The sequence below is a fragment of the Doryrhamphus excisus genome, linkage group LG11 (genome assembly GCF_037039965.1).
Source record: "Doryrhamphus excisus strain RoL-2023G ecotype Guam linkage group LG11, RoL_Dexc_Guam_v1.1, whole genome shotgun sequence".
Lineage (NCBI taxonomy): Eukaryota > Metazoa > Chordata > Actinopteri > Syngnathiformes > Syngnathidae > Doryrhamphus > Doryrhamphus excisus.
In genome coordinates, this window is record NC_136367.1 from 10,830,298 (window position 1) to 10,846,329 (window position 16,032).

The window sequence follows — 16,032 nt, forward strand, 5'->3', positions numbered from 1 at the left end:
ATCACCTCTGTGTTCACCTTATTCTTCTTCTCTGTCGCCTCCTTTTCCTTCTCTTCTTCATGCAGGAACCTCATCTCCTTCACTGACCACGGATCAGATCCTTATGTTCGCCTCTACTTACTTCCTGACAAGAGGAGGTCTGGCAGGAGGAAAACGCACACCCTGAAGAAAACACTCAACCCTGTTTACGATCAGACGTGAGTTCACTTCACTTGTTTTATTTGAGTAAATATGTACTGAATGGTCGAATGGTATGTACTGAAAGTGGCCACCTGCCCACAATAAACAATATCAATGACATTGTCTAAAATGTTATGATAAAACTCTTGTGCCAATCACAGGGCACATATAGACAAACAACCATTCACACTCACATTCATACCTATGGACAATTTGGAGTGGCCAATTAACCTAGCATGTTTTTGGAATGTGGGAGGAAACCGGAGTACCCGGAGAAAACCCACGCATGCACGGGGAGAACATGCAAACTCCACACAGAGATGGCCGAGGGTGGAAAACTGTTGTTTTTGGGCGAAAATAACATTGAAATATGCATTTAACATAAAATGCATTTAAATATTCCGGATGTTAAACACTCAAAAACACTCCCTGATTTCAAGTAACTTTATCAACATTAAGTTAGGAGCTTCAAATGCAGGATTTCATTCACGTTCATGTGGGATGGGGTAGCATTTAGGGCACGCAATGTGCATCTCCGTATGCCCTGATCCACTTTGAATCCAGTCCTGATACCTGAATGTGCATGTCTGGATATCTTGACTTTCTCAGCTCCCCCAGGGTAGCGACTATGCGGGGTGTCCAAGTGCAGGGGCTCATTGAGAAATGTTCTCACAGCAGGATGCCAGTGTGGCGGCTTGCACCTTCTTTGTTTGGGATTACATGACGAGAACTGTTTATGTGCTGCAAAAAAACTGATCACTGCAGCATCTGGTCCAAACTGGACCATCTCATCAATGTTTGCCCAGCAACTGGAAGGCCACCAATTGAGCGCCTGTAATGCTAGCCCAGGGGTGGGCAAACTACGGCCCCGGGGGCCACATCCGGCCCGCCAAGTGTTTGAATACGGCCCGCCCAATCTTTCCAAAGTATTTCATTTAAACTCAACATACAACCTGGCATCATGGCCTGAGCCAACCTTTTGATGGTTTTATCAATTTTGTTTTTTGACATGGTCTGTTGTTTACAAAGTGCTCCTGAAAAAAGGGACACAAGCACATAATAATAATAATAATAATAATAATAATAATTATTATTATTATTAGATTATTAGATTATGATAATTATTAGTAGAACTATTATGATTATTCTAATTATTATATTAATGCTAATTATTATATTAATTATATATAATATTGTTATATTTGCATATTTTACATAAAAATAAAATAATAATTATTATTTTAATTTTATTGTAATTATTATAATATTTTATTATTTCTTAAATATTTAAATATAAATACAAAATAATAAATAATAATAGCAGATTGCATGACAATTTTACAGATACAGTAATACCAGAACTGTTACTGTTACGATACCATGGACTGTTACGTGTAAAATATATAGTCTGCCCCCCCCCCCATAAATTTTGTCATATCAATGCGGCCCGCGAGTCAAACCGAATGGAATACAGTAAAGTTACATGTTAAATGAAGGCCAGACATGTTGAACTTTGACTTCATGTGACGTGTTGTGGACACGTGTTTCAGCTTTGAGTTCAGTGTATCCCTGGTGGAGCTCCACAGGAGAACGTTGGACGCGGCTGTGAAGAACGGTGGGGGTCTGCTCTCCAAACACAAGGGTCTTCTGGGAAAGGTACTTTTTTGTTGTTTTTTCCGTCACTGTCTAGTTTGCTCATTCCACATCATGTGACCAAGCTCATGTGACCAAGCTCATGAGAAAGTTTTTGCCCCCCTAGGTGTTGGTGGATTTGACCCACGAGGACATGGCTAAAGGGTGGACACAGTGGTGAGTGTCTTGAGTGTTTGTGGGCAAGGTGGAAACAAGCGACTGTTTTCACAGGAAGGTTGTCTTTGTCCTCATGCAGGTATGAACTGAGCGAAGAGGGCCTGAGGAAGCCTCACCGGATATAGGTTCATAGGATCATCATCATGATTCCACATTTTTGTGCTGGTTTTCCTGTAGAAAACAAACAAGTAGCTTTAAGGTTCCTGTACTCTCGTCAGTTGCAAGGCAGACCTCCCCTTTAAGGCTAAAGGGAGAGTGCACATTCTATTTATAACATAAATAACAAACTATTTTTGTAAATATGTAGCACCATGGCAGGTGTATGCTCCAAATGTATATCATTTCTTTTTTTTTTCTTCTGAAAATAAGGTCTTGTCTGTGATGTAAGAAGCCAGGAATGCCGCTGTCAAAGAGAGTTGAATATTTGTTTTTCTTTTTTGCTATTAAAAAAAAAACTAAAGTCTACACTGGCTTCATTTCACACATTTTCTTATGTCAGTAAAAGTAAGTCAAGTAAGTTTGCTGTGTAGTTTTAGTTTAGAAGTCTGAAATGAAGCCGGTGTAAAGTGTTAGCCGTCTGCACACCCTTCAACATGTTAAAGGATCATTGGAGTTCCAATGAACACTTAAGAACCCTTAAGAACACTTTGAATGTGCTAAAAAAAAATCCTGTACAACTTTGTGCTTGACTTGAACTCAACTATGAGGCAAATTTTGGACTGTGTCACAAACTTTTTTGTGTTCCACGTTTGTTGTGCGCCATCATTTACCTTGAAGCACAAATGGGTTTGGGTTCTTATGGGTTAAAATGTTAGTCAGGTGTTTTAAAGGATGCTTTTATTTTGCAATTACTGAAAAGAACTATTCTATATTACAGTACTTCATCCATGTTCTTGTAGAAAACATGCAGCTTTAAAGGAAACATGTCTAACACAGCACCGCCTAGTGGCCACTTTTGCAAGCACGCTTTACTTCCGAGTGCTTTTGCATGCACATAAATGCAATTGATATCATGTTAAGGCTTTTTTTTATATTGTTTATTGTTCATGTAAACGTTTTGTTTAAGAGTCTTAAAGTTTATTTTTTTTATGCCGACATACCAAAGTCAGCCAGCAGCAAGTCTATTTGGCCTGTGTGACCTGGAGACACGTTACAAAGACAGTATTTAGTGTGGTGAAGATAGACTGGCTTTGTTTTCTACTTTGTGCCTTAAAAACGTGTCGGTGCCTTCATAGCTTTACTCTGGTAGAAGAAGAAATAAAGGGCCTTTTATCTGCCAATTCTTTTGTCTCGTCTTCATTGTTTCACTATCGTGCATTTTTCGGGGATTGGAGCCGACATCTTCCAGGTCAGGTTTGATTTTTCCCCTTCAAGTATTTATTTTCTATGGAAGCCTGTTATCCCAACGGTAAGCCATAACAATGAGATAAAAAGTGAAAATTATGAGATAAAACGTCATAATTATCAGACAATAGAAATTCTGAGATACAAACTGCGCATGTGCCACAGGTGCCGCCTTCTTCACTTGGAAAAATGACACAATTGTGGGTGGATAAACTGTGTGCCTTTGGTAAATGTTCGAAGTTTGCGCCATGTGTAATGAGTTGTCTACGCTCGCATTCTTGTTCAGTAGGATACCCACCTTGTTTACAATTGAGTCGCCATTTTTGCCAATGAAGGCGGCAGCTGTGGCACATGCGCAGTTTGTATCTCAGATTTTCGATGATTATGACTTTTTATCTCATAAATTTGACTTTCTTGTCTCATAATTTCGACTTTTTATCTAATAATTATGGCTTACCAATGGCGGAAACGGGCTTCCGTAATTTTTCAGCAAATTTGAACCACGTTGTGCTTTTATTTTGAAATGTACTATCGGAAGTAGAGCAGGTGTAAATAGTAAAGTTTGCGGGAGTGTGAAGGAGCATCATCGTCACCAGGAGAAGGAAGAGGAACGCCCTGCATCCACTCCTCTTCCTCATCTTCCGTCCGCCGCGAAGGTGTCACCTGAGCGGACACAGCAGCAAGCGAAGCTCCGGGGACAAGATGGCCTTTTGAGACGACACCAAGAACCCACGATAGACATGCCGCCTCTGGCTCTCTCCTCCATCCTCCTCATCCTCATCCTGCAGACCTCCTCCCCCGCCTCTGCTGACAGGAGGTTCGGTGAGTCAATGACCGGATTTTTGGTATTTGTTCGTAACGTAATGGCAACACATCACACGCAAATACACAACCAGTCACGGAACAAAACCAACATTGTGTCGACAGGAAGACGGCATATATTGAAAGTCCACACCGCAACAGCTTGGACTAATTAGCCGTCCATGAGATTTTTATTATGGATATTATTTGAAAAGAAACTGCAGCTACGTCACGACTATTTGGAAAGCAATGTTCATTCATTTACCAGCATATGCACGTACATCATCTAAATGGTGAATACGGAACGACACCAGAATGGAAATCAGTGTAATGCGCCAACAACAGACCTCAATAATCTTTATTTTAAATATCTCAAATATTTAAGAGTAATAATAATGTAGTAAAATGTAACAATGACACAAGAACATAAAATTCAAACTGTAATGTTTATTTTTGGACACTTTCATATTCATGATTCATGATGAAGGCCAGAATGAAAACTAGAATCCCTGAATATTTACAATTGAAAACACAAGTGGTGTGTGCTTGCGTGCGTGCGTGTGCGTGCGCGGTCCTGCTAGTAGTCGTGTTACATAAGCAGAGTGTGAAGCAGCTGGAAGACATCCCATAAGCTGCTTCTTCGTGTCTTTTTGTCTTCCATCATCATCATTAGAAAGATGATGTTTGTTACGTTCAACAGTAATTCATGAGTCAGCATGTTTTAAGCGAAGTAAACAAACGAGGCTATTATTGCTAATGCTAAGCCATTGGCCTGCAGTACAGCTTTCAACCTCAGGGGGGAGACAATCCATGATGATTTAGTTGCTCATATTCTGCTTGTTCCAGCTTCTTCTCATAAAGTTGGTCCTCCTAATGGTTAACGGAGAAGGTCACCGCTGGTTTGCCTGGTGTGACTGTTGCTATGGTAACGCTTGGCTTCAATGTTTATCCAATGTTGGGTCAATGCTTGACACAAACTTTAGAAAATGTAATACCTGAAAACCTGAATTTGGCAACAACTTCTCTCATAGGCAGTAATGTAAATAGAAATAATCTGTTCCAGCGTCAAACAGTGGCCATCGTACACGCTTTATTAAGGATACAACAATGTTTGAAGTCATGCTTTAACATTCCAAGTGCCATACAAGTGTAAAAAGCCTTGCACCTTCTTATTTATCTGATCTGCTTTTACCATATCAACCCCCTCGGACCCTGTGGTCCTCCGGTACTGGCCTTTTAACAATACCAAAACCCAGAACTAAAACCCACGGTGAGGCAGCATTTAGCCACTATGGCCCCCACCTGTGGAACAGCCTGCCGGAGAGCCCTGCAGAGACTGATGATATTTAAAAAAAAAGATTAAAGACACACCTTTTTAATCAGGCTTTTAACTCATATTTTAAACTTTTCTTATGTTTTTATCTTTTTAGTCCTATTTTATGCTTTTAGTCTTTAACTTTTAACTCCAGTGTTTCCTCAGGGGGGGTCCTCCACACTGAGAGCTTTTGGAATGTTTCCCATCATCCACAATCCTTATCCTTCTCGTTTCTGTATGTTTCAAAGATGCATGTAATGGGACACACCTATTCTGCTCTTGAAACACCCCCAAGAACCCCCAACAGGTTTATATACATGCTGAATGTGTAATACTCATAGTATTTTGACCTATTTTTGTCTGTTCCTGCATGGGCACATTGATTTCACATAGCAACATAGAGATGAACGCTACACTGTTAACTTTTCCAAACTCCAAAACCCAGCAGCAGTGGCGGCAGCTCCGATATGCAGCATTACTTTTCGGTAGTGGCTTGAGGTATTGTGAGCGTGGCGCTGTCGCTAGCCGGTGTGGTATGGTGTGGTGTCACTACACCGGGTACACACTTCTTTGGCGTAACGTTGTTACGCCAAAGAATAACAATGTTGCTGTAGCTTGGTTAATATGCAGGTCACATGATGTAAATGGAGCATTGTTGGTGGTTTTCCGGAGCCTTTATCGGCGCAATTAGTGTATTCCATTACGTGCATTCTCAGCTGCCTCTTTTTAGCTGTTTCCACATCTTTAGAATGCACAGAAAAGAGAAAGATGTGTGTTAGCTAGTTTCTTAGCTAACTTTTCTAACATGTAAGTTAGCCTGTGGTGACGCTTTAGCACTCTTACTGATGTGTAAATGATGGCTGCTTTGAGCTAACAATAATGGAGCAGCTGTACATGGTCCATGGCAATGAGAGCCGCAATTGTCAGAATGCATTATGGGAAATGTGCTGTCAGCTCTCAGCCTCCGTGCTTTCTTGGTTTCTTGCTGCTGGCAGCTTGAAGCTGATCTAAATTCAGTTCTTGCAGCTTGGCTCGGCTTCGTCATGCATGGCCGCGACCCATTTCACACTCTGAACCGGAGAGCCATGAGAGTCACAGCGGCGGTGAAAACCCTGAAATAGCCTTCAGATCCTTTCTACATGCTCTGTCCTCTGCTGTGCGTCCTACCTACATCCTCTGGACACCATCTGCCACCCCCCGTCCTCCACAGCCTACACCCCGCTCCCTCCATCCTGCATCCTGCTCCCATCGTCCATACTTCTACCTCTTTCCTCCATCCTGCGCCCATTGTCCATCATGATCTTCCACCCTCCGTCTATTGTCCATACTCCTTCCTCCATTGTCCATCACGATCTTCCACCCTCCGTCTATCGTCCATACTCCTTCCTCCATTGTCCATCACGATCTTCCACCCTCCGTCTATTGTCCATACTCCTTCCTCCATCCACCTGACTGCATCCTACATCCATTATCCATCATCAATTATCGACCCTCGTTTCTTCCTTCTCTATACTCCATCTTGCATCATACAACCATCATCCATAGTCCATCCTCCTTCCTGCATCTTCCATCCACTGTTCATCATCCATTCTGCATCCTCATTCCTCCATCTATCATTTTATCATGGATCTTGGGCCTGTCACAATAGTCAATAAATCAATTAATTGAATGATAAATGCAAAACAAAGTCAATAATTTTGCCCACCTTGATAACTTGACGTGCATGTGTTTCTTGTCGTCTGTCTTCGTTCTCTTTGCCACACAGGCTGACTGACAAGAGGGTTCACTCTGCATTTGTCTGGGCACATTCCTTCTATAACGGAATGAACGTAGAGAGTGAACCCTCTTCCCAGTTCAGCCTCTTTGGCCAATAGGTGGAGGCGAGGCACTAGTTAGTCGATACACAGGCCAGGCTAGCGCAAGCTAATGCATACATGAATGAAGGCACCAAAGCCATGGTTTCAAATGTGGGAATATTTGTTTTTAAACAGAATTAACATGATGAGCGCATGATCGCAGATGAACCGGTATGTGGCCTTTACTGGAAAGTTGCGGTGACGAAGAAGGGGTTAGAGCAGCTCAAACAACCATCCTGACCAGTTTTCCTAACTGGGTAAAAAGCTGTGGTTGTGGTGTGATGAAGCCTTTGTCCGACAGCCAGCACTTACTGAGACGTTTGGCGATTCTGGCTATGCTTAGCATGTGGCGAGAAACAACACAAAAACATTTAGCATTTATTTCCAAGTATACTGTAGTATATATATACTATATTGTATATAGTATGTATATATACAAGCCACAGTGGTCATCCCTGCAGTTCCGCGCTGCACAAGACGGGCTCCAACGAGCGACCTCATCCGATTATTGGGCTACTCATATGCATGAGCCAAGTCACCTCCACCATTATCTGTCCAGCCAAGTCACATACAAAATATGTGCTTTTTATTGTATGCTTGGGAACGCCATTGTGCACACAATGTTCAACTTGTCATCACTGTCACCCAGACAAGGACCAATCAGGTGGAGTTTGGTTGACTGACCACTGAGTGGCTAGGATGCTACGCTCTTACCTAGGTAAACATGGTAACGTTGCCGCGTCAGATTTCCTGAAGCTATTTGACATTTCTAAAAAAGAAATTAGATAAAGAAAAAAACAGCAGCAACTTGTTTTTACCAGAGTAAGTTTATATAAGTTTATTAAGTGTGTATTTCAGTCTTGTGTCCTGGCGCCGTTGGGCAGTACTGTCGCGTTTTTGTCCTCCTTGAACCGAAGATTAATTTATTCTGTAATGGCACTCTCCATCTTAGCTCCAGCTACATTACCTACATTCCTTCCTCCTCTGCATTTTGGGCACAGAACGTTTTGTCGACATTGTGGGTTTTGTTGGGGAGAAACCTGCGGACATATGAAGACTGCAAGCTAGCAAGCAAGCTAGTGATGACACAGGAGACACGGCAGGGCAGCTGAAGGAGATTGGCTGTCGACCATTGTCAGCCAATCAGGATGCAGAAGACAATGGGCAATGCAGACAGATGACAGAGGGAAGAGAGACACTCAACTTTGCACAATGCAATTCTTTTTAAAGGGCCAGGTTCAGCCTGTAACAGATTCATTCATTCATTCATTCATTCATTTTCTACTGCTTATCCTCACGAGGGTCACGGGGGTGCTGGAGCCTATCCCAGCTGTCGTCGGGGGAAAGGCGGGGTACACCCTGGACTGGTGGCCAGCCAATCACAGGGCACATATAGACAAACAACCATTCACACTCACATTCATACCTATGGACAATTTGGAGTGGCCAATTAACCTAGCATGTTTTTGGAATGTGGGAGGAAACCGGAGTACCCGGAGAAAACCCACGCATGCACGGCGAGAACATGCAAACTCCACACAGAGATGGCCGAGGGTGGAATTGAACCCTGGTCTCCTAGCTGTGAGGTCTGCGTGCTAACCAACTCGTCCACCGTGCCGCCCTGTAACAGTTCATATGTATAAAAAAACACACAAAAAAAATCATTGATAGAGTGAGGAATCACTATACTCAAATTATTGTGCCATATAATTAATGAAAAAAAAGCAGAAATCCTGAAAACTGACATTAAAAACATGCCCTCAGCACACTGCTCAGCCATGAACTGCTCAAATGAAGTCCATACCACCAGATTTGTCAATTTTCCAGTAGAGAGAGGTATGTGATAAAAATGTTGAAGATTTATAACACTGGTTGTTGTAAGTAAACCAGTAAGCCACACAATATACGTATATTTTTGTTTCTGTGGGTCATTAGGTGTTGGGGTGCAGTGCAGACATCGGTGGTGAAAGGATTGGCAAAGACGTCAAAGCCAGACTGTTGCGGTCTGACGTCAGAGAAGATCAAATTCAGTCTTTAACCGACTCAGTTTGGGAGCCAACTGAACACATGAAACGAGGCTGACGTGCTCTGACAAACAGGAAACTGGACAAGATTGTCCCGTTTCACTTGCCGCATCCGTAAGTCCAATTTCGGCTGGAAAGCCGTGATCATGGTGGACATCTGTGTGATGACTTGTTTCTGATTCAGCAGGGCGAGATGGTCAGTTATGTCATACCACACGGCCACTTTGGATCTCATCGTTCAGACATGACTTTTCCTTTACTCTGCATAAAAACAGCCATGTCTTCCCTTAGCTCAAAAAACGGCTTGAGGACTTTGCTCCTACTCAGCCATTGCACTTCTTTATGGTACAGCACATCCCTGTGTTCGAGCCCATCACCAGCAAAAACTGCTGGAACTGACGGTGATTCAGTTTCCATGACTGTTGTCACAATGTCCTCCATCCCAGCACCTTCCCAATGATGGATAATGCAATGATACGTTAGCAGAGGCGTGTGACAGTTCATTAGTCCGACCAAGGCCACTTTTCCTCCACGCATTGCCGGTGCGCCATCTGTAGTTAATCCCACTTTTTACTTACGGACTTCTCCACCGCATCCAAAATGTCCTATCCCGTGGTGGTCCCATGCAGCCATATCCAACAGCTCAATGATAGAGAGGTCCAACTTTACGCCTCTGATAAAAGTTGATACCTGGGCTGTGTCCGTGTTATCTGAGCTTTCATCAACAGCCAATGAAAAAGCCGTGTAGCCGTGTCTCCTCGGCCAGCTGTGTTGTAAGATGTGATGCTAGTTCCTTCACTCGGCCCACGATGGTGTTTCTTGATAAGGTCTGATAAAGTGTGGAACTGGTCGGGACACATCTGCTCACAAAAAGACTTGGAAGCGTGGGAGATTTCTTCAGCCACAATGAAGCTAGCTTTCACTGCGGCCTCGTTTGGCTCTGGATTTTGTGCCTTTTTTTTCTTCGGCAATTTGTTGCTTTTCTTGATGGCTAGCTTAGCGTACTGAGCTCCGTGTTTGGTGTCAAAATGTCAATGCAGATTGTACTCTTTGACAACCAACACCGCCTCGTAACACAAAAGACATAGCGGTCTTTCTCCTTGAAGAACAAACACATATTCGCCTTCCATCTTTCTTGGAACAGTCTTCCGTCTGCATCAACTTTTCTCTTTCTGGACATTTTGGGATCATCATCATCACTCAATTCCACTCGTTGGCATGGATGTGGAAACACTGCCGCGGCTACCGTAGTCAAAAGGCATTGTGGGTAATGTAGTTTTTGGTCAAACCATGCTCTTAATTTGTGTGGACGGCCCCAAAGGTGGCGTTTCCTTGATCCTCAGTGCCATGCCATGTCTCCATACTGTGTGTGATTGTGTGTGATTGTGTGTGTGTGTGTCTAGTATGGAGAGTGGGAGGGAGGGGCTTTCTTAGTAATTGTTTTTCTTTTTAATTGTGGTAATTGTTTTTAATTCTGTAAAGCACTTTGTGTGGCATGTCTTTGCAGGAAAAGTGCTCTACAAATAAAGTTGATTTGATTCATTTATTTTTAGACACTCAAAACTTAAGCTCTCGCGGGCCACATAAAATTACTTGGTGGGCCACATTTGGCCCGGGGGCCTTGAGTTTGACACATGTGCTCTATCTGTCCGTCCATTCGTCCGTCCATCCATCCATCTGCCTGCTGGGCTTTTATTGTGTAGGAAGGAAGCACATGTTTATCACCTTCTGCTAATTGTTGCCATGTCGCCAATGGATGGTTTCGTTCCCCGTAGATGAACAAATGAAACTAAATTGAAATGATTCCTGTCTGATCTGTAAGGTGGGCTTTCTAGCGAATGTTCTGATTGAAATGTGTGTTAGCAACATACTAACCTGCACTGTTTCCCTCTCCCCTTCATTAGGTTGTCTGTTCCAGAGGGACCTCTGTACACCGTACGAGATCTGTATCAACGGTAAGATAACACGCTTTTCATGCTTGCCTCTTAAGTCCATGTCAGCCATGCTGGTGGCTCTTTTGTCCCGCCGGTGTGTGTCTGTCCACTTTGCCATCTGTTCAAACATATTACCGAGGCCCCACAACAATAGCAACACACGCTCTGTCCCCCTGCCAGGGATAGTGCCCTGTGGGTGTTGTCATGGTAACAGTCATAAGAGCAGCAGCACCATAACCACCCTGTTGAATGTTCTCCCAACAACATCATGTTAACAACGGCACATCAGCACCACCTTCCCAGATTTAGATGAGACAAATTGTGACAGGTTTTCACAGCAACTTCCATTCTCCTTCAACATGGCGAATGGACGTCTGGTTCTGACCTAGTGTGGCTCTCTCTGTCTCTGTGTTAAAAAGGATGCTCCCAAGTCAGGTTGAAGGAAACTCACCCAGGTGATCAAGGCTCAGGTAGGGGCGGCCCCGCTACATCCAGACCAAGCACAATGGAGTAACCATATTTACGTCGCACCCAGCACTGGACCCTCTACTTGCAGCCGATTTCCTCCGTAATGGTTTGTTGCATTTGGCATAGACCTGGGAAACTTAACTAATCTGTTAGCGGTCAGAATGACCTGCTTATAATACCAAAGGTGTGACCGGAACAACCCAAAAGGAATCTTCTTATACAAATAGCTTACTCTTTTATCATACAATACGTACAAACAATGGTAATGGTAATGGTTTAATTTCATTTGAACATGCATCAGATTACAATTGAGTGCATCTCATAATCAGTTCCCAGTTCCACATGTCCAAAAGGAGTAGGAAGAAGCAAAGCTTATTAAATCCTACCCCTCCATCTGGTACTTTTACAATCACTAACTGTTCCATTTGTTCACTTCCTGCTTTCCATAATACAGTTTAAGGTTTTTTTGTTTTTGTTTTTTTTAATAATGCACCTCGTACCAAAGTAGGTGATATGACCATCCAATGTACCATAGTAAGTGTCAATATAGTGATATATAAAGCACATCATGAATAGAATAATAGAATAATAGAAAAGGTGATTGAAGGAAATTTACGAGTAAATTTGGCAAGGGCAAAAAGCAGTAAAATAAGAAAAGTAATACAAGACTTTATCTTTCAAAATGCTGATGAGCTCCAGTTGCCGATGAACAAAAGTTGTAAAAATGCCCCAACCAGTAATGTCCAAAGTGGACATTATTGAGGTGGTCGCTACCATCCTCTCAGTCTCATCCCAAAATGAAGAACAAAAAGGCCACAGCAGCATCCAGATAAAAAAGTCAAAGACAAAGACAAAAATAAAAGGTTGTCACATCCACTGCTAGAGGGACAATCCTTATGCCAAAGGTGAGACTTGTCGGTCCGCGGTCGATAAATCTTCTTTGGTTTCCTGCAAGGCTCTAGGTTGCCCATGAAGAAAGGAGAGAAGGAGCTGCATCTATGTGTGGCTTCCTCCGGTGTCCCTGGGCACTTCGCTGGAGGGGACTATGCAGCTCGAAGTTTGCATAGTCTGTGTTTCTTCTGACGAGCGAACAAGTCGCTTGCAGAACAAAGTCACAGTTTTTAGCCAATCGAGAGATGCGCCACACGTATCCCAGGGAGTTGCAAGGATAAAAAGCCCCGAAATGTCTCGGGTGCGGTTCTTATACCTCCTCACCCCTCAGCGTCACACTCTAACCTTTCTCATCATTTCTCAACCAATTCAACCAGCAGTGATGTAAAACACATTACATACAGCTTCCATAGCAAACGTCCTCCTCGTACTCCTCACACTGTGTGTGGGTGTTTGTGTAAGGGCGTCCCTATCAATGCATCACACTTGGTGACGGTTCAACTAACTTGTGTGTGTTAAAAATGTAGTTCCTCTTAATACCCGCACATTAGGCAAGTTCAAGCAAAGCATACTAAAAGAAAATACTGTACCTTTACAGTAACCCTAGTCATCTTTCAATAACCATTGCTGATACATGTATGTACATTTTCATAGCCTCCTTACAAGGCGAGGTCGGCCTAACAATACTAATTGCATAGCCTTAAGCACAATCGTATTCTAAAGTGTCCCTCTTTTAGGCCATGCAACCCTCCTATGTCTGCTCAAGGTATACATGGTGTATATAATAGCAATTGGTTACCTTTCTATTCCTCTCTCTGCCAGTCACCCCCGGCTGGGACCCTAAACAGGTGCTAACATTCCGGGCCAGAATGTACCAAAAAGTCCCCTTGACAATAGATTGGTAAACCCAAGCAAGGAATATGGAATTTCAGATGGCGGGGGGGGGGGGGGGGTGCTCATCTAAAAGCATGTATAGTATTTTTTTACATACACTATTTGTTTTGATTTTCATGGTTTTTGCTCGCTTTGTCTCCCATTGCATCCATACAATGCAATCTAATCCAAATTAGATGTCACCCACAGAACACCACCACAAGTAGATTGCAGTCCTCCTGTGTGACTCACCAAACATTGTTTCTTGCAGGGTCACCATTTTTTTCTTTGTGTGTCATTTTTCACTTCCTGTTTGTGGAACGTGTCCGAATACTATTGTCTGTGCTTGTGTGTCTGCAGATGGGATGTTTGGGAGGTGTCACTCTGACTCGCCGAAGGAGGTTTACTCTTATGACGTCACTCTGCCTGTGGTTCAACACTTTAGATTACTGCTGGACAAGATGGCCAACAGAGGTAAACACATTCACACGCACACACGCACGCACACACACACCTGCCTCAGTGTACTTAAACAATACAAACTTACACAATTACACTGACAAGGCCAGGTTTAATTCTGGAGTTGTCACCAGAGAAAGGATATGATCTGTTGCAACAAACATACATGGCCACTAGAGGGAGGCAGAGACGAGTGAGCTACTTAGTGAGGCCACTTAGCTTTGAATGACATCATAGAGATGTTTAAATGATTCACCGAACTGACGGCTCGACAACAAGTTTGATTTGTCATGAGGTGGAAATAATTGTTAAATAAGATGTTTGGACATTAGAGGATGACACACGTGAGACTTTCCTACATTCCGTCCTGGCTTCTTTCTGTCTGTCCTTATCTTCTTGTTTCATGAATTCCCTGTTGGCAGACAGCGTGCCCATATAGTTATAAGTTAATGCTTAACACATTAGTATACTTGGGAAACATGGAGGTACCAAAGAAATGAGAAGATCAAATACAATGTTTTGGTGCCAAACTGTTTCCCAAATATATTAGTGCGTGTGTGAATGTATAAAGAAGAGGAATTAGCTTAAATGTATTAAATGTAAGGCACTTTATGGAAGTAAGTACTTTGACTTGTATTACAACACAGTCTTGACACATCCAATATGGCGGCGTATCGCAGCAGTGGACAAACGCACTTGATGTGGTGTGTCTCTCGTTGCCAGTAGTAACCACTTTATGATGCTTTCAAGGCCAAAGTGCATGTGTGCGTGTGCGAGAGCATTGCACTATGCCAAGATGGAGAGAATGAGGCGTTACAGATGCTCAAATGTGTGTTACTGCTGAGAGGTCGCTGTTGCCAACTTTTCCGTAAGAAAACTTTCATGTGACGTTCCCCCAGGAGAGGCAAAAAGTGAGTAAAAACACCTTCATTAAGTTTAGAAGTACAAATAAACTTGATTCTTGCTGTGCACAATGTAGCATGAAGGAGAGGAGCAGGATGAAGGCTTTCTGCCGAGTCATCCAAACTTCCTCATCAGCGTCTCCAAGGACGCGGCTCGTTGTGTCCCACTGAAAAGCAGCCTAATGGATTTGCAAACTCTGCACACTGTGTGGTTCTGGTCTCTCCTTGGGGTTCAGACTCATTCTGGAGGATTCCTTCTTTGTTTCGGGCACCTGAATGTCCCTAGTGATGATGTCATGATGTTCTAAAGGTTCCTCATGTGTGTGCAGGTCTGACGTGGGAGGATGACACCACCCAGCAGATTCTGGCCAAAGAATTGTCCAAAGTCAGGAGGTTCCCACACCGGCTGCCACTGAGCAGCACCTCCTACAAGACAGACAGCAGCAGGTCAGAAGCTATTCGCTTTATGTGGTCCACAAGTGAAACCTTTCCACAGACCATGATGGCAAACAGAAGAGTTTTGGACCTCTCCCTCAGGACCAAAGCAGAGGTGATGGACCCAGTGGAGCAGAGACTGAAGCCAGCAGAGGCAGAGCTTAACAGGAACTTGGAGACGTACCTCCAACGCCTTGGACTCCGCCCGAGGATCACTGAAGGCCCGAATGCTGCTGCCAAGGTGATAAGAACTTATATCTCCTCTAAAGGGGATCAGTGGCTGAATTTCCTTGTCTCTGGGCTGAGCTACAGATTCTATCGATGGCGCCGATTGGTTGTTTTCAGGACATTTTGGATTGACTGCAATGTTGTTGTTCAAGTCAATCAGCCGTCTTTCTTGGTACTTGAGAATGTTTCTGAAAGCAGTTTCTCTCCAAACTTTCAGAGCGGTCGAGTCCAGTCGGACCTCTACGGCTCCAAGTCAGACCCGACCAGTCAGAAAATATCTTCATCTCTCAAGGCGATGCAGAGCCTTTCAGCTGAAGAGCTTCAGGTTCTTCTGAGCGCCTTGAGGCAGCTTGAACCCTCAACTCGCCTCAGGCCCGTTTACAGCTATGGAATAGAAAGTTCTGAGCCCAAGACACTGAAATTCAGACCCGTCAGTTTGGACAAAAATAAAGGATCTTCAGCCAAGGAGCCTTTGACATTAGTAGATGGTAAGTCCTGGACCTTCAAGGCTCT

The 16,032-nt window shown here is 43.3% G+C and overlaps 2 protein-coding genes across 5 annotated transcripts in view; both read left to right on the forward strand.

Annotated features, from left to right (window-relative positions):
* esyt2a (extended synaptotagmin-like protein 2a) overlaps positions 1-3,269 on the forward strand; it is a 32,244-nt gene extending 28,975 nt beyond the window's left edge. For all 4 annotated transcript variants that reach the window (XM_058078627.2, XM_058078642.2, XM_058078635.2 and 1 more), the window contains 4 exons: positions 66-197; positions 1,731-1,836; positions 1,940-1,989; positions 2,069-3,269. In XM_058078627.2, the coding sequence (XP_057934610.2) occupies positions 66-197; positions 1,731-1,836; positions 1,940-1,989; positions 2,069-2,114 (334 nt within the window). In that variant the 3' untranslated portion in view covers positions 2,115-3,269. The remainder of the gene's footprint in view (positions 1-65; positions 198-1,730; positions 1,837-1,939; positions 1,990-2,068) is intronic.
* Positions 3,270-3,881: 612 nt separating this feature from the next.
* The window catches only part of LOC131120573 (receptor-type tyrosine-protein phosphatase N2-like), a 135,353-nt gene continuing 123,202 nt past the window's right edge, over positions 3,882-16,032 (forward strand). Inside the window, exons 1-6 of the mRNA XM_058065242.2 lie at positions 3,882-4,155; positions 11,234-11,284; positions 13,856-13,969; positions 15,186-15,303; positions 15,394-15,532; positions 15,737-16,007. Of these exons, the coding sequence (XP_057921225.2) occupies positions 4,074-4,155; positions 11,234-11,284; positions 13,856-13,969; positions 15,186-15,303; positions 15,394-15,532; positions 15,737-16,007 (775 nt within the window). The 5' untranslated portion in view covers positions 3,882-4,073. The remainder of the gene's footprint in view (positions 4,156-11,233; positions 11,285-13,855; positions 13,970-15,185; positions 15,304-15,393; positions 15,533-15,736; positions 16,008-16,032) is intronic.